At 33.7% G+C, this 18,769-nt stretch overlaps 3 protein-coding genes across 4 annotated transcripts in view; 2 read left to right on the top strand and 1 right to left on the bottom strand.

Annotated features, from left to right (window-relative positions):
* The window catches only part of LOC106753950 (probable inactive leucine-rich repeat receptor-like protein kinase At3g03770), an 11,722-nt gene extending 8,870 nt beyond the window's left edge, over positions 1-2,852 (top strand). Inside the window, exon 9 of the mRNA XM_022777766.1 lies at positions 2,742-2,852. The gene's annotated coding sequence lies outside the window, so the exon portion shown is untranslated. The remainder of the gene's footprint in view (positions 1-2,741) is intronic.
* Positions 2,853-7,873: 5,021 nt separating this feature from the next.
* LOC106753728 (LOB domain-containing protein 20) lies at positions 7,874-9,145 on the top strand. Its single transcript, XM_014635581.2, has 2 exons — positions 7,874-8,221; positions 8,885-9,145. The coding sequence occupies exons 1-2, from the start codon at positions 7,880-7,882 to the stop codon at positions 9,125-9,127; spliced, it is 585 nt and encodes a 194-aa protein (XP_014491067.1). The 5' UTR covers positions 7,874-7,879; the 3' UTR covers positions 9,128-9,145.
* LOC106753776 (phosphoribosylglycinamide formyltransferase, chloroplastic) lies at positions 9,015-18,260 on the bottom strand. Of its 2 annotated transcripts, none has more exons than XM_014635626.2 (7): positions 18,077-18,260; positions 17,105-17,677; positions 16,756-16,867; positions 16,352-16,528; positions 16,133-16,259; positions 14,502-14,629; positions 9,015-9,149 (listed from the first exon to the last, which is right to left on the bottom strand). In XM_014635626.2, exons 2-6 carry the CDS (start codon positions 17,511-17,513, stop codon positions 14,516-14,518), a joined length of 939 nt encoding a protein of 312 aa, XP_014491112.1. In that variant the 5' UTR covers positions 17,514-17,677; positions 18,077-18,260; the 3' UTR covers positions 9,015-9,149; positions 14,502-14,515. The 2 variants fall into 2 exon arrangements, with proteins under 2 accessions (XP_014491112.1, XP_014491111.1); XM_014635625.2 differs by lacking the exon at positions 9,015-9,149 and adding an exon at positions 12,338-12,708.
* Positions 18,261-18,769: the final 509 nt, after the last annotated feature.

The following is an 18,769-nucleotide window of genomic DNA, read 5'->3' as shown; positions in this document are numbered from 1 at the left end:
GTCCTTCAATACCCAACCAAGAGTAAACCACTCATTAGAACATCTCTCTCACACCAATAAATCATATCAAATAAGTTCTAAGTGTGTTGTACCTCAGACAGTACACACGTGGTCCTCTGTGAACAAAAACTTGGCTCCTTGTGGTCAGCTTTGTGTCCAAAACACAGAATCAGTTCGCGTAATCGTTTACCAGTGTCTTGTAAACGATTGCAACAGCTTTTTTTGGCTGCATCAGTTTTTTAATTACATGAAATTAGGTCTTCAAAGTTAACCAACAAAGTTCTGTCATTCAATACCCAACCAAGAGTCCACCACTCATTTGAGCATCTCTCTCACACCAATAAATCATATCAAATAAGTTATAAGTGTGTTGTACCTCAGACAGTACACACGTGGTCCTTTGTGAACAAAAACTTGGCTCCCTATGGTCAACTTTGTGTCCAAAACACAGAATCAGTTCACGTAATCGTTTACCAGTGTCTTGTAAACGATTACAACAACTTTTTTGGCTGCATCAGTTTCTCCATATGTCAAAATACACATTTCTTACCTATGTCAAAAATCATTGTTTCATTCATCATTCAAATTCATTAAAGTTTGTTCATTAACAATTCAAACAAAACATCATATACCATTTACAATAAAGAGATCTTAATAAAGGCAACTTCCATGTTTCTAACATTCAACAAAAACCTAACCAAATTACAAAACATTTGTTCATGCTACATAATCTGCATATTACAATATCTAAAATAAAATTTACAAATATCAGTCATTCTTTATCCTAAGAAATCCAACATAAGGAGTCCGAAGTGCTCTACTCTTGTAACGCCTTCGCGACCCTATCCTGACATATGTCTTCGTTGGAGGAGTAATACCACCCGAGGAGAACACTCTCGGGGAGATAGACGGTTCTTCACGAGGCACACTCTGTCCACCATCCTCTGGTCGTCTTCGTCTAGCTTTCTCAAATGCCACCTCTTCCTCCAACAAAAGAACCCTCCTTTAAAGTTCTACAACTAGACTTTGTTGCTGGTGTAGAGTTTGAATAAAACTCTCTCTGCATTTTCTCTTAAGTAGCTTCTTTGCTGATGCCTTGTCATCTTTCATTTTTTGTCTTGGTTCATCCTTAAAATCACTACATATGAACTTTGTGGAAACCGAGTGACGAACCGTCAACTGCATACAAATTCCAAAAACCAAAACTTCAAAACCCTAAATAAAAAAAAAACACACAAAACCCAAACTCCAAATACCAAGCACTAAACACCACAAACCAACCAAAGATTAACGCGCTTACCCGGGTCGAAGAAGTCGCCATTTCGCAACACGAACACACCAACAACCAAAAGATGCAATAACCGCAACACCCACCCCGATAACGAAGGCAAAGAGGGCAACCACAAAGACCAACGACAGTCAGATCACAAAAACGAAGCCGAAAACGATTTGGGATGACCGTAAGGGAAGAGAGCGAACCTCTGAGAGAAACTCCACAACTGATGAAACAGGGAAGAAAGAGAACTTTTATGTGCAATGAATCTGGCCAAGGGCAAACTCGAAAACAAAATTTTCAAACCATTTCATATTAAATGATGTCACTTTTTTGGAATTTTTTTTAAAAAAAAAAAACACCTAATGACAAGCCAACACGTGGCGTTGTCAAAATAGTGTCAAATGAAGAGTGTTAAAATATCGGGATCCGTAGATTTTAAGATTTGTGCAACTCACTCTCTAAGCAATTATGTTATGTTGGAAAAGAAATTGAAGTTAAGCTAAATTAAGAGAGAAATGAATTTGTTGGAATAAGATGTAACTTTAAGATGAAAGACTTTTGATGTTAACAAAATATTATTAGACGACGAAATTTATTGATTAGACAAAACGAGATTTAGACGAGATAAGGAAAAATATAAGTGATATATGAAGGATTTAACAATTTTGTTTGCAAATATTTATCTTGGAAAGTGATTACAAATATTTTAATGTAAAGTAACAAAGATTTCGTTTAATGTAAAGTAACAAAATTTTGGCGTGTAGAAAACATATTTGATTACGTGAAATAAGTGTGAAATGTATTGGAAACAGTTTGGATGATAAGTGAATGACTTTCCGATGATAAAACTATTTTGGAGTTTGACTTCACTTTTCCTTCTCTTGTATCAAATCTATCATTACATATGGTACTACTAATGATCAAGTCTTGAGAGTTCTTTTAGGTGTAACTCTAGGTCCATTCTTGGCACCTAGAACCTAGAATTACCACCCTTCAGTATGATTCCTTAGTGACTGTTTAAAAGGATCACCTACATTAAGATTAAGACTTTATCTCCAAGTGTAACCCTAGATCCATTCCTAGCATCTAGAAGCATACAAGAAAAATAATTGAACCATAACTTGAGACTAGTTCCCACCGAATCTTAAGCCAATGATGTAAGACGAGTGATAAGTTTATCCAACGTTAAGCATAAATCATTTAACATACTTTGAATCAAAAGCAAACATATAGTATCGAATAGAAAGAACCGATCTAATAGTTATACTTTTTTCGAGAAAACCTATAACCCTCATCCATCTTCTCTATTCATTTTCTTCTATCTTCTCTCTTCTCATATTGCACTTTGTCTTCTCTCTTCACTATTAGTATCCTCATTACACTTCAGAATCCCCCCACATTGATTTTGAACATTGTCACACTCAAACGTCGGCATAATTTCGTTGTTTACCCTTGTCTTGCTCAGGTTGACATTTATGCTGCCACAGGCATCATTGCTTTGGTCGTCTCTGGTGCCCCTGATAAGAAGGTGATGCTTTTGTTTTCGTAGCCACTACTAGTGGTAAGAAGGTGGGTCTTTGGTTTCTTCTTCCCCTAACCTTAGGGTTTCGGGTTCTAGTGGTAGGGAGGTGTGTAAAATTTTTTCATTCTCTAGGAAACATTTGTGCTATGTAACTGTTTGGAATTTCATGATGTTATTGCTTTAGGAAAAATGTTGCCCTGATTTCATGTGTGTGCTTTCTCTTTTTTGTGTTGTGCTCTTTAATTGAATGGAGGATGACGAATGAATGTAAGATGTTGTGTAAGGGAGATGAATGGAGGATTTTTTTTCACTTCAATGCCATATATTAGATCATTTGTTCTATAATCGATCTAACTTATTAGATCGGTAGTTTCTTGATCTAGTATAAAATCGATCTAATATTCTCTAAACAATGATATAAAAAGTAATTTTTGTACTGGTGAAGACAAATAATTCTAGAGAGAGAGAGAGAGTTCCAAACAAAGTGTTCTAAAGAGAGAGAGAGGGAGGGGGAGAAAGAGATTAGGTTGGCCTTCGATCGGGTCAACTCTACTTGACCTTCAGCTTAGGTGACTCTACTCTACCTTCAAACTAAGTCGACTCAACTTGACCATTGGTCCCTTTGACATGGACCCACTTGACTCGACCTTCAACCTAGATTGGTTTGACTGACCTTTTGGGTTAATTTGGCTTGAACTTTGACTCGATTCATCTCAGCTTGATTCTTTGACCTGACTGACTTGGCTTGACCATTGGCATCATGGAAAGATAGAACAAAGAAGGGGAAGGTTGCGTCGACACTGATAGAGCCTTCGGCAGTGAGCGGTGTCACCAACGACATCCTGAACGACATAAGGTTGTTGGGGTCTTGTACATTGGAGGTAGCCTGTGTAAGAGGAAGAAGAAGAGAGATTTGAATAGGGAAGGACGTGTCACATGTACAGAATATAAATGCTACACATTGGAGAAAATTTAATTTCATTGAGTAGAAGAAACTATATTTAATCATTTCTAAAGTTACGATAGTAAACAAAATCAAAGTTTCAAACATATATTAATTTCAATTTTCATATTACAATTGAAGGTTAAAAATAAATGTAATACATCATTTGGTCCCTACTTTTAAGGGTTTGGTTCAAAATGATCCCACCTTTTAAAAATGTTCAATAAGGCCTCATAATTTGTTAAAAAATGTTCAATTCGGTCCTTTTCGCTCACGTCGTTAAAAGCTTAACTGTGCAAATGCCACCGTGGCGCAACCTTACTGAGCTGTGAAGTTTGATGACTACGTGGTACGTTGTACTGTGTAAATATTTTAAAAAATTTAAAATGACGTAATGTAGGTGGCACATTACTTTTTGTTACTTGTTCTGATTACAACGGAGATGCTTGAAGTTGCAGTACTGCCACCGCCACTACCACCACCTATTTCTTCCGAATTGGCGGCAACACCTTCCACAGCCCCCGAATCGATTGTCATGGATTCCGATCCCAAATCTTCCACATCACCAACGCCAAACCCTAACTCTAGAAAGCTACCACCCTCGAAGGAACAACACCACCAAGACCAATTCAACCACGTCGAAGCCTACCTTGCGAAGCGTGACGGTGTTGATAACCTCCTCAACAATGGTTTGTTTGTCATTATATCTTGATTCCAAAATGCTAAACATTATGCACTCATCTGCATAAACATTCTGAAGAATTTTAATATGTAGCAAAGAATATGTGGCTATACTTTTAAGAAAACAGGCTCTCAGGATCTTTTTTGTGCTGAAGCTTCAGAATTAAGGGAATTTAAAACACAATTGATGAAATTGTGTTGAGATGAGATGGAAAACAAAGTTTAGGGATGAAAATTGGTGAAAGAAGTTACTCTTCAAAGTATGTGCTGCAATTGTTGCAGCACCTGAACTGGAACCACTGCATAGTTCTGAGGGACAGCGTTTGTTGAGTGCATATTTATGCCCGCATTTATGCTTTAAAATTCAAATTTTTGATGGGATATTTGTGCTTAAATGGTTGATTTAAAGAGAATTTGTAAGTATTGGATTTAGAGTGTTTGAACATAAAAGGGACTAAAAGGTGATTTTAATTGCATGAATTATTCTTGGTTGTTCTAATGTTTATTTGTGCAGCTGAAATTATAAGTTTATTGATCCAAATGTGCAAAAATTGAGGCCCATAATTAAATTGAGTTTATTCAGGTTAAGGGCTGAATGTACCCCTCTGTTTACAATGCTACACCCCTCTTTTCTAAACCAGGCCAGTACTCAAGCCCAACAGTAACCTTTTTCTGCTACACCCTCCTAAGTTTTCTATACACACCCCTCCTACCACTAATTAAGCCAGATTTCATCATATTTTGCCACGTGGCAGTCCACCACTAATAGATCCAACCACCCAGATGATGCCATGTCACTGATCCTACTGCACACCAAATAGACCACTCAGAACACGCCACTTAACCCCCTCTTGCCACGTCATCACCATCTCCAATAGAAACCCTAATTCCCAATCCAGAAACCCTAGTTGCCACAGTAGGTCGTCGCCGTCATCATCTTCGTGCCACCACCACGGTTTCACTTCGGCCACCACGTGCATATCGTCTCCCCACCATGCCTGGTCAAAGTCTGGTCAACTGAGGGGTTTTTATGCAATTTTGAAGAATTCTGAAGGGGTTTAAGTGTAGATAGAAGAAATTTCAAGGGTATTTTTGCAATTTTGGAAAGTCAGAAAAGCTAAAAGATAAAAATTCAGTTGTTGAATTAATTCAATGTGGGAATATCAACAGAAAATATCTTCCAAATAATGTTATAATTATCTAAATCTTTTAGTTATTTGGAAGATATAAGATTAAAGATTATGTCAACTGAATATTCAGAGTCCAAGCCCAATCAAGCCCTATATAAAGAGACCCAGGGATCTTCATTAATTGAGTCATACACCACTCCTCTCTTTTATTTCATCATGTATTCTACTCCATTCATGGAGAGCTAAGCATTTAGGGTTATTCTGCTGTAATTTCAATATGGATTATGAGGTTAAGTGAATTAGTGCAATTGTTTATTTTGATTATTGATTTAAGTTGCTCTCTCTCTATGTCTTTCATCTCTCTATCATATTAAAAGCAAAGATTTTTGCATCATAATGTGTTTGAATCTACATGGATATTAATTATGAGTTATATGGTTTCTAGGTTTAATTGAGAATCTACTTTGATTGAATTTATGAACTTTCATATGATTAAATGGTTTTTACAATCAATTGAGAATTTACTTTGATTGGTTAGCCTTTAATTTGGTTAGGAGATTTAAGAATAGACATGATTAAACACAATAAAATTGATTGAGAATGTACTTTGGTTGAATTTATTGTGAATAATCTAGAAATGTCTTGCATTTGATTGAGAATGTACTTTGGTTAACTGCATGATCGCCCTCAAATTAATTAAGAATGTACTTTAATTAATTTGAAACTTAAACAATAATCAATTGAACAATGATCTGTGAATAACCGATGATGAATCTATTTTGGAGAAGCAGTAGAATTAGCCTGTTTCTTTATAATTATTTTTAAGTTTCTTCTTTGTTCTACAAAATTCTTTAAACATCCTCACTTTTATTCATAAACATTGCATAGCATTCATAAGAGTCAGATATTCGAAAGCAATTTTGTGTTCGTTGGGAGACGACTTAGGGTTACTTTAGCCCTATCTACTTTCTTGAATACTACTAGGCAATATTGAAGTTTCCTTGAAAAGTAGTATTAATTTGATAGCTTCAACGACAGCTTATCAGCGTTGTAGTTCTGCTGTTGCTGAAAAACGTTGCTAAACTAATTATGGTGACCACACGAGTTACAACCCACAAGGTTGTCCAAATACTCATCACCGTACAAAAAACCATTCTCCTCCTCTTGGTTACCCTTCACAGGATGTGGCAACAACCACGAAGCAACTTCAATCTCATCATCATACTCATCGAAAACTTCTTCCTTTTCCTCTTCCACCTCGTTCACGAAACAGTATTCCGATTTGTGATCTGGTTCCACCAAGAGGGGACCCGAGATGGGGAGAATGGGGACATGGTGGTGGCGGCTTGCAAGAGGGTTTGTTGAGTAAATGTCAGCATCACACGAGTACAAAGAGAAGTTGGGTTAGTTTTGTAACGTGTCACGTAGTCATCAAACTTTACAGTTCAGTAAGGTTGCACCGCGGTGGCATTTGAACCGTTAAGTTTTTAACAACGTGAGCGAAAAGGACTGGATTGAATATTTTTTAATAAATTATAGAGCCTTACTGAACTTTTTTAAAAGATAAGATCATTTTGAACCAAACACCTAAAAATAAGGATCAAATAATGTATTAAACCTAAAAAATATTAACTTTTTTTAAATTCACATAGTTTAATAATATTTGACATCGATATCTAGAAATTAATATGTTGGCATATTTTAAATAATGTATTATCCTTCAAAATAATATTACATTAAAATGTGAGTTAGCTTTTAACTTGGAATCTCCTAAACTTGATCAATTATGAAACTCTCATTGTAACAATGAAAAAAGAAACGAAAAATTGGATGAGTAATTAGCCACAAAACCAATCAACACATGCAGTTCTATCATCCTTCAAAGAGCAAAGTAGACACCAACTTGATACGATATGATTGATAAATAACCTTATTTCTTAAGCATGTAACCAGGTCCTTAGTCTATCCACATAGAAAAATTTACCATGAGAGGTTAACCCATAAATAGATTTTAGTACCTTGAGGAATTGATCCTTAATTTCTACCTGATTGCCTAATGTTAGTTATCTTGCCCATAGTTTTACACAATCAATATTTTTGATTATTTGAACATGTTGCATTAAATACACCCTAAAATAAGTATTACTTTAATTTAATAAATTCTAACATATAATAAAAAGCTTAGAAAAAACTGATAAAACCGAAATACATTGTTGTAACGTCTTTCTAGAAGGAAAAAAAAAACAAAAGAACTTAATATATTCCCTTTCCAACTCTTATAAATAAATATTCACAATAAATTTCAGTCTTGCATTGAGAAACTGAGCATGGCTAATGAGGCACAAGCGAATGTTGAAAAGCAGAAAAGCAAGGTCTCAAAGTGTGTTCGATCACGAGCATCATCTCCTCCATGCGCAGCATGCAAGAAAATGAGAAAAAAATGCAGCAGTGACTGCATCTTTGCACCTTATTTTGGTTCTAGCCAGGGCTCAACGCTGTTTGCAGCAGTGCACAAGGTGTTTGGTGCAAACAATCTGTCAAAACTCTTGCTAGAAGTTGAAGAGATTCATCGTAATGAGACCATAAATTCCTTGTGCTACGAAGCTCAAACAAGGCTAGCCAACCCTGTTCATGGTTGTGTCTCCACCATTTCTGCTTTGCAACGACAGGTTTCTCTTATTATAACAATGTTTAAACTCTTGCCATTGTTCTTCTTTGTTTATATTTTTACTATCAACTTTGATATTTTATTTATGTTTATAGCAAAAAAAAAGTTATTTTTATGATTTTAGTGTTTTTCTTCATTATTATTTTTGTCGCAATCCCTTTCCTATCCTTTTTTTTAGATAATTAGGACTATAAATATTTATAACTGTTTAAAAAAATATTTAAAATATCTTTGAGTTTTCATTCATTGGTTGTCATTTAAAATTATTTTACATGTCATTCTATTTATCTATTTCTAAGGTGAAACACATATTTTCCTCAAATTCACCCACCATCTGAAATACTTCAAATAATTCAGATCTAATTTCAATTAATGAGACATCTTAGTTCCAAGAGAAAAGAAAAAGAGTTGTTAACGACAAACATGGAGGAGGGTTCTAAGAACTTAATTAGTCTTGACAAACTACATTTATGTCTTTATTAAATATAAATAAATAAATCAATTGATCTATGCAATAATTGCAATAATTCCAAATGACAGGCAATAAATGGAAAGAGAGATTTAAATCATATTTTAAAGAATGAACACATAAGCAATCACCATTATTGTTTTAAAAATTGAGGATTATTCGTAAATAAGAAGGTACTGATTTGAAGTTATTCAGGTGGCATCATTGCAAGGAGAGCTTGCTATGGTTCAAAATCAATTGATTAATACACAAAATTTATATGAAAGTCTTCTTCAAAGGACATATCACCAACAACAACCAAACATCAATGTAGTTGTGCAACCTTCTGCAAATAATGTTATGAACATGAGCTACTTCAACCCAGCTTTTGATCACCTTTCAATGCAGACAACACCTTCAACAGTCAACATGGACCCTCCTCAGTATTTCTTTCCATAAGTTTTACTTTGCCTTCCTTTTCCTACAAAATAAATTTATAGTACTATAATTAATATGTATGTCATCAGAATGTTTTTCTGGCTACATCACTTTGTTATAATACTATTTGGAAAACCTTTCTTTTTTAATGACAATTTTGGACAACAATGAATTCTATACAAACCATGACAAATTGCTATGTGTTTTGAAGGTTGGTCATCATTCCTTATTCTTGCTATCTTTTTATCGTTTAATTTTTTCCGTAATTCACTAAGATTTGACCTGCATAATACACTTCGACGTTCAAGTCAAAAGATGTCTCGATTTTATTAAGATAGATCAAGGTTTTATCAAGGTTAGAAAATGATATCTTTACATGGACATCAATTCTATATTCACAGGACTTGTGGCAGCCAAATTCCTTGATTAACCATTAATACAGTATATTTTTAGACAATCAAACCCAATAATCAATTATTAATATCTTATATTTGTAAAGTCTAAGACAATTTAGTCATTAATACCTACTAATATACTTGTTAAATGTTCATAAATGATTATTAACTCAAATCGATATATTTCATATAGTACACTATATAATTACACTATATAATTTTAACTTTGTGACAAGCGTTGATTAATACATGATTATGATAAATTTTGTAGTGATAGTTTTATGTATCACTATTATAAGGCTATCAGATAAGTCTTTTATTGAAATTATTTCTCAAAAAAAAAAAATCAAATCATGAAAATTTTGTTTGCGTAATTTTGATGTTTGTGACAAGTGTAAATTAATACATAATTGTGACACAATTTTTGATGATGGTATGTTAATACCACTCCACCATAAAAAAAAATAAAAAAATAAAAAAAAATTGAACTAGCCAGTGACAAAACAAAATTGTGATGATTCCAATATCTTGAACAATATTAGTCACAAAATGTTTTACAAATTATATGAAAAACAATCAATGACAATTTTTGTGACAATAGCAACAACTGTAAAAAAATCTATAAAAAGAATAAGTCACTTAAGTCTCTAATTTTTTGCTTCGAGTAAGCGAGTAAAAATGTTATATATATATATATATATATATATATATATATATATATATATATATATATATATTAGTAAAAAATAAGAAACAATGATAAGCATTACAAGAAAAAAAGTTTATTATCTATAGCAAAAATCTGTAGGAAAGACCAAAAATTCATAGACAAAATAATGTTATCTATCTAGTACCTACCAACAAAAATTCATAAATAAAATATCAACATACAATAATAGTCATTAAACAAAAAATATCAACATACAATAATATTTATACATAAAAAGATTATAATCCAAACATTATAAAATATAAATCTCTAGTAATGTAGTATGAGTGAAAGATTTTCAAACGTAGTAATAAATAAAACCTAGAATTTCTTAATACTAACAGTGCTCCAATGTGTTAGCTCCTTTTAATAAGTTAGTACATATTGTTTTGGTTGAGTTTCAACTAATTTCTCCTTTTCAGCACTCGCAGTAACAAATTACAAAGACTTGGGATGTCTGATTTTTTTGTTATGTTAAAAACCACTTGTAGAACAAATCACAAGACTTGGAAAAATTCGTATGTAATTTTTTTCTCATTACCTACCGAATTTTTTTTTTAATGTAATTCAATTTTTCAATATTCGTATGTAAATCCATAGTCCCTTACTTACGTATCAAGATTTGTATATAATAATCTGTATGTAAATCACATTTTTCTTGTAGTAGACTTACTATGATAACTGTAACCTACTTGTCATTAATAAGAGGTATGGTGAAATTTTTGTAATAAACTTCAACTTTATTACGTCAATTATAGTTATAACCATCATAATAGGTATGTCTTATGTTTGTTTAATATAGATAAGTCTTAATAAGTCAACTTAAAAGACAAAGTGGTCAAGGCCAATAGGTAAAGGCCAACATGTTAAGACTGAGAAGTTATGGTCAACATGTAGATGTCAAGAGGTTGAGGCTGACAAGTAAAGATCGAGATGTTGGGATAGCGAGGTTGAGATCGATATGGCAAGGACGAGAACCCAAGGCCTAGATGGTAAGGATGAGAACTTTGAGGGTGAAATGGTAAGGATGAGAACTTTGAGGATGAGATGGTAAGGATGAGAATTAAAGATCAAGATGGCAAGGAAGTCCTTTTGCATTGCCATTAGCATGGCCATCTCACTAGAGGGATTTCCAACTTTTCTTGTACTTGTCATCTGACTTTTAGTAGACACCATAAATGTTTCTCTTCACAAAATTTAAGTTGATTTCATGGTATTAATTGTTTTTACAAGGCTTAATACATCCTATAAAGACCCTTCAAACTTCTTTTAAAAAAGAAATGTTACTCTTATTGTAAAGTTCCAAGACTTGAATGTAGCTTCAAACGGAGAAGGTGTGTACTTCCAACTTCATACCCCCGAGATGTTTTAGGTCCAAATCTCTTCAAGACCAAGAGGAAGTATATTTGTAGAAGATCCTTTGATGTCCAAGTTAGCCAAATCATCATATAGTAGTCAATGCTATAATAATGAGTGTGATTAATTTAGTTTATATATTGTGCTATTTATACCATGTTTGTGAATTTTTTTACCTGGATCCGATCCATGTAATCAATCACCTTGATTAATTTTTAGTTAAACAATTATATTAATGATGTCTTAATATTGATGCTAATATGATCAATACAGTCAACATTTGTCACGAAGATTGCCTTAGTCAATATGTAGTCAATCAGACCATCATAGTATGTATAAGGACCAAGTACATCTAAACACAAATGATTCAGATATACTCAAACACATGTGATACATTTCAAATTATTACTAGTTTGTGTAATATTTGAAATTTGTTAACTATGAATAATTCAATTTTCAAATTTCAATTTCTTTTAAAATTTCTTATCCAAATAACATATTTTGATATGAAACATTTAAAATTTTATAAAATAAAAAACGAATTGCACTATCAAAATTTTCCATCCAAACACAACCTATCTTTTATAGGAGAATTTTTTTTTCCTACACCCAATCAATTTCAAAATGCCTGTTCTAGTTTTTTTTTTTTTTTTCTCAAAGTATTCAATTTAATTGTGCAATTTGAATTTAGAACTTGAAGAAATATTCTAGATTACAATCTAAAATATTATGATATTAAAATTAGCCTCTGAATTACACAATCTAGAGATCAATTCTTAACATAAATTAGTATTTAAAATTATATAATTCAGAAGTCCAAATTATATTATGAAATGCACAGTTCAGAAGTCAACTTTTAGCACCAAATTAGTATTTCTAACTGTAATCTGGAAACAATCCAGAAGTTGCTTTAAATATAAAGAACACAAAGGAATCAGAGGTCATGGTTCTGCCACTATCAACCAGAGGAATCCTCATTGTGCATCCTTTACCTCTTGCGCCACATGAAGAAGCAACGCCAATGAAAGCAGACGAAGAGGCTCTGGTGGAGGTAGAAGAAGAAAATAGAAGTGTTCATGGGATGCCAATGGCAGTGAAGATGGCACAATGGAGGTGGTGGAAGAAGGGAGAGAGATGTGCGCCTGTGGAGGAAAAAGATGAAAGAAGATAAAGGAAAAAATGTATTTTCACCTCATGTGGAAATGCAGTGAAAAATGTATGGAGGTACATGAAGAACTTGCTTCCTCCATCAACTGGCACTCTTTGGCATTTTCTTTTTTCTATATTGAATTCTTACCGTGATAACTCTAGAAATTTGTATCATTTCCAAAGTTTTAAATTCTCAATAAAGTTTCAAACATAAAAGTATGAAAACACAATTAAAATTAGAGTTTATGATCGTCAGAAAAATACTAGTGTCTGCATTTTTAACCTCCACAGATCGTAACATTTTTGTAGTAACGGCAATAATAAATTACTATTTGTTGATCAAATATTACAAATAGAATTATAAATTATAACACATTGGTTGCGTTGAATAAAATAAAGTTCAACCCAGAAATGTTTGGTAATTTAGTTTTCTCAATAGACCAGGAATTTTCTTCAAGCAGCAAATGTGATTTTCCCACAATCAATTATATAAATCCTTTCTTTGCCAAGATCAACATTCAAAATCCTTCTACAGATGAAAAAAAAAAGGTTCCTTTAGATCTAAATCCCCCTTGGAAAACCAACTTTTCTAAGTTCCAAAGCTTCTACAAGTATTCTTTTAATATTTCCTAACTTCCTTCTTGTGCTCAGTTATAATCCAAATAGGTTACTATTGAAAGTTTCACATTAACTAGAAATAAGATCAATTTAGAGTATATACAGATACAAACATCACTTTACAACCTGGTTTTGTGAGGTTAAGTTTTAAGTCTACTTCCTAACATGTTATCAGAACCATAAGTTTGAACCTATCCTAACGAGATTGGATGTTAGTTGAGTTTATTGTTCCATATGTTATCAGACTACTATCAGATCACTCATTAGTGTGTAGTCTTATGCTCAAGATGCATATACCTAAACGTGAGGAGAGTGTATTGTATATATCTGTGAGGAAAGTGTATTGGAAATTTCACATTAAGTAGAGATAAACCAATTTAGAGTATATATAAAGGTACAAACCTCTCATACTAGTTTTGTAAGATTGAGTTAGACTTAAAATTCATTTCTTAACGGTTAATGTTTATTTTTGGCTATTCTGGATTTAATTTAATAGTGTTACTTATATTTAGCATTTTTATCTTTCAATAACATTATATGACAATCATCCACAGTAATATTAATCAAATTTTAATTTGGGATACCTTTAACAGTCTACAAATCAAGTATGCTCAATAATTGAAGTAGCAGGAGAATACTTCTAAATAAATGGGTAGAGCATAGAACTGATGCATAGCAGTAAAAGCTTTGGCATTCAGACACAGTTCAATCACAGACTAAATATTTATAAATTACAAAATATCTTATGGCACATCAAATTTCTTATCCAAATAGTATAGTAGACAATTTCTTTATTAAGGAGAAATTTCATGATATGTTAATGGAAACCTGTGCAGGGAAAGATGGACTCCAAAAATATGCTCCGTGACCTGATATTAAAATCTACCAAGAGCATATAACAGTTTATGCAGATCGGATCAGAAGATAAGTTTGTGACTTCTTGTTTATTATATGTTGCCTTAGAGATATGATATCAGTGCCCGGAAATTACCAACCCAATGGTTACAACTCATTAGCTACAACAGCTTTGGGGTAAATGTGAAGTTTTCACACCCAAAATCCAGTATAACAGAAACAAAAGTCCCATCAGATGCAAGACTTCATCATAGTAAAAAGATGGGTACAAAAACCTTTTACAGCACTCAAAGATATGTGAAAGAGATCATACCATATTAATGATAATCACCAAAACTCATTGGGGTTTTCTTTGCTTTGGATGAGAGGAACACCATCTTCCCTCCAAACGACACGCTCTTCACATAAAGCCTCCACCACCTCAACATATAATTGGTGCTCCTAAATTGAAAAAAAAAAATAAGTAAACAGTAATCAATTGGTCCAACTTGACTGACAGGAAGCAAATAACTAAACTACTCGACAATCTCGCATTAAAAGCTATAAATAAGATACACATAAACATCGATTTTTCTCATTCCTTTTGTAGATGAGAGGAAGACACTTGTATAACCAAAGAGACACCAACAACTAAATGATGACCCTACAAGTGCATCACCTCATTTTAAGGAATTAAAATATAAACTAAATATTATTTCTAACATTCTAAGACCATCTTATAAAATATCTGAGCCATTTAATTTTCCTTCTTTTGGGCCTTTTACGCCCATCCTATCATTCGCAGTCTGCTAAGTTTCTAATCTGTCGATTGCATAAATGTCGATGTTCATGAATGTTTTAATCTCTTGAATCAAAAAGAAAAAGAACATAACAGAATTCCTACCAAAGAACAATACAAAGACACAACAAGAGATAAAAAGAAGTGTATACAACCTTTGCAATGACTATCAGCAAGACTCTTTCAAGAACAAAGGTATACAAAGTAGACAAGAAGCACCTTCCTTTTAAAAATGGAAAACTAGTATGACGAAAACACTGAAAAATAAATTCCCCGACAAGGAAAAAGTCCTATGTATAAAAGACTTCCAACAGACTTAACAGAAATAACAAAAAACTTGACCGAGTCAACTATTATTTACAATTTGGTCCTTTTCCCTATTTTTCTTTCTTTAATAAACTTGTAGAGGTTTTGCTCCAGTTTATATGCTCCTTGGCTCCATTTCATTCATCCAGCAGTTCTTCTAGAACTGGCCTTGTTTAGAGTTCAATAGTCTATGCAAAAACCCTAACTTCCATCCTTCTTTTTAACAGAAATGACAAGGCTAGAATATGGGCTATTGCTCTGCATAACGATTCCTGACCCAAAATTCAAGCTATTTCTGTCTTGATTTCATTTCTATGTAAATGAGAATATCTACAAGGTTTCACATTTACTGGATCTATCCCAACCTTAATTGGAATCTGCTGATCAACTTCTCTTGCTAGTGACAACCCTTTTGGTTCATAAAAGGTTTGGAAAATTCTGTTCGTACCTTCTACACTTGCTTTTCTTTGTCACTTGTCAATTCTTTCCTGGTTACATGATCATTCTCAACCACCCATAGCGTAGACAAACTAGGACCTCCTTGGATAATAATGTTTTGATCTTGATGGATAAATGACATACTCAATTTCTATCAAAAACACTCTGAAAAAAAATTCCCCGAACAGGAAAAAGTCTCGTTTAAAAGACTTCCAACAGACTTAACAGAAATAACTAACAACTTGACCCAGTCAACTATTATTTACAATTTGACCCTTTCCCCTATTTTTCTTTCTATGATAATCCTATATAGTTTTTTCCATTTTAGATGTTCCCTAAATTCATCCCTAACAAATATATTTGTTGAACTCCATTCAGGATTAAAACTGTTCAATAGTTTAAAATACATAGTCTGCCATTACCTCATTGAGAACCCTTGCAGCCAACTCTTCTGCAGTATCATTAGCAAGCACAGGGACCACACGCTGTGCAAGGATACGCCCTGTGTCATAGTGTTCGTCAACAAAATGAATGGTAGGACCTGAAAACCTGACCAACACAGAAAAATGAAGCACAGACATGGTATCAAGAACCAAGTACAATAATGTTTCACAAAGTGTGATATTTCATGAGAATTATACCTTGCTCCAGAAGCAATTACTGCTTTATGAACCTTCATGCCATAGTAGCCCTTGCCTCCAAAAGCTGGAAGAAGTGATGGATGAATGTTGTATATAGATCTTTCATAAGCTCGGATCAATTCCACAGGTATCAATTTGAGGTATCCAGCTAAAAGAACAAAATCCACCTCAAATTTCCTGATTAAAAATGTATTATATGTTAATAATGTAACCACTCCATGAAGCAGAGTGAAAATCATCCTTTGTCCGTTTTCACGGATTTTCCCATATTTGAGTTATACAGGTTTTTTTATTTGCGTTTCAGCTTTGCAAAGAATTTACACCTCAGATTCATGAAATGAATAAAGACCCCGAAGTCTAAAGTTAAAAACAATTGCAGGAAATCAATAAAAGAAGCATCAAACCTTAGTGTATCAACAAGGTCACTAGGAGATAATCCTTCAGGTTCATCCTTTGCTTTAGGGAACAATATAACTGGGATACCATTATTTCTTGCATACTGTGCACCTCCACAGTCTGGTATTACATGAAACAAAAAACAAATTTTAGTAGACCACGGCTCAAAATAAAAGGGAGATCAAAAAATAGTCCAAACAAACATCCCATGCGGCACAAGGAAGTTTAGCAGGCATGCAATCCTAATCCAGTTATCCAGTGACTATTATAAGCTAAGATTGAAGGAGATGGATACACTTCTATGATGACAAAAAAGGGCAAAAATGAAAGTAAATGGATATTAAGATAGAGAATTACCTCTTTTATTTGTGACCAATACAGTAACATCTCCATGAAGCGATCCCCTTTTAGAGGCCTCGTGAATTGATCTGAAGTTGGATCCTCCGCCAGACACGAAAACTGCTAGCTTTTTCCTTCTCACTGTGACCTGAGCCCTCACCTCATGGCCCTCCTCTGGTTCTGCAGTACTACTACTACTCTTGCTACACCATATTCTCCAAGAACTAGGATAAACTTCTTTGTTCACAAAGCTGATAGCATGTAAAGCTCCAGTAGGGACGCCAAGATTCTGAGACTGGAGAAAAGGGTATGACGATAAAGAGTGTAGATGAGGGAAATTTAAAGAGAAGGGTTGCTTCACCATTGGAATTGATGGAGCTAGTGATGATTTTGGGCAAAATCTGGAAATAATCTGTTGAGCTTCCATGGAAAAATTAATGTAAAGAGAAATCTATTATAGTATTTGATGCTGTTGACGAGGTTGAAAAGTTAAGGTAAGGGATAGGTAAAGCTTATTGAAGGGGCCAAATGAAACAACACAATTACGATCTTCAAGACAGCGCTGTGTCAAGAACCTTGTCTAAACTCCCACTGCATAACAAAGAAACTCACATCAATTAGTAACTATTGGCAATAAGAAAGCCAAGAAAAAACAAAAGGTTATCGAGTGAAAGCACACAAGTAAACCAGACCCAAAATAAGAATCCTTTTTAGAGAAACTCCAATGGGGTTGTTTATACAAACAAGTTCTTCGGAATATAAAAAAGATAACAAAGACCAGAAAACCCAGATAACAAAAGCACAATTTTTCAATTGTGGGAAACGAAAATCAGAAGCTTAGTCCCAAAATCAATAGCAACATTTGCAGAAAATCAATATCAGAAGGACAAACCCAAAAAATATAAACAGAATCTAAAATCATAAGCACAGTTCCAAATATCAAATGTACCATGCAAAATCAGCAGCAACAACTGTGGGCAATCAAAATACCTTTTGGGTATGTAGAGGAGTGACGCTTGTGCACGCGTTATTAAGCAGGTGACGAAGAAGGAACAGCGAAAAAAAGATTCGACAAGGACGAGGTTACGACCCAAAGTTGATCATTGGTGAGAGCGAAGAAACACTGTGTGGCGGCAACAGAATCCTGTCTTACGTTGAAATGTTGAAGTATTTTAAATTGAGATTGTTTTAAGCAAAAATAATCCTAAATAATAATTAGAGCTGCCAAAACGGACTCGACTTGACCCGGCCCGGTCTATCATGGGTTGGTCATTTAGGGTGTGTTCAGTTGGAGGTGATCGAAGGTGATTGGATGAGAGTGATTGAGTGGATTTGAGGATAATATTTTTTTGTTGTTTATTTGAGTGAATTTAGAGGTAAACAAGAATGAATTTTGAAATAATTTTTTTTAATTTGTCATATAAACTAAATCCTACATCAATTCTCAAAAAACTTTATTTCAAAATTCACTCTCGTTTACCTTCAAATTCACTCAAATAAACAACAAAAAAACTACCCTTAAATCCACTCAATCACTCTCCCCCGATCACCTCCAATCACCCCGAAGTAAACACACCCTTAGTGAACTAACCCAACCAGGCTCATTTATTAGCGAGTCAGAAAAATCTAAACTCGGTTCGACATACCACGAGTTGATGGGTAAACGAGTTGGCTCACTAACCC

This window comes from Vigna radiata, unplaced genomic scaffold (genome assembly GCF_000741045.1).
Source record: "Vigna radiata var. radiata cultivar VC1973A unplaced genomic scaffold, Vradiata_ver6 scaffold_7, whole genome shotgun sequence".
In the NCBI taxonomy this organism is placed as follows: domain Eukaryota; kingdom Viridiplantae; phylum Streptophyta; class Magnoliopsida; order Fabales; family Fabaceae; genus Vigna; species Vigna radiata.
The sequence above is the reverse complement of the archived record's forward strand: the minus strand, read 5'-3'. Positions and strand labels throughout refer to the sequence as shown.

What these genes read in the sequence shown, in the direction of transcription:
- LOC106753776 (XM_014635626.2), bottom strand. Translation starts at nt 17,513, where the DNA reads ATGGAAGCTCAACAGATTATTTCCAGATTTTGCCCAAAATCATCACTA. An exon ending in ATTGGTCACAAATAAAAGAG is followed by an intron (nt 16,868 to 17,104) that starts GTAATTCTCTAT and finishes ATGTAATACCAG; the next exon opens with ACTGTGGAGGTGCACAGTAT. An exon ending in CTGCAAGGGTTCTCAATGAG is followed by an intron (nt 14,630 to 16,132) that starts GTAATGGCAGAC and finishes TTTTCAATTTAG; the next exon opens with GAGCACCAATTATATGTTGA.
- LOC106753728 (XM_014635581.2), top strand. Translation starts at nt 7,880, where the DNA reads ATGGCTAATGAGGCACAAGCGAATGTTGAAAAGCAGAAAAGCAAGGTC. An exon ending in TTTCTGCTTTGCAACGACAG is followed by an intron (nt 8,222 to 8,884) that starts GTTTCTCTTATT and finishes GAAGTTATTCAG; the next exon opens with GTGGCATCATTGCAAGGAGA.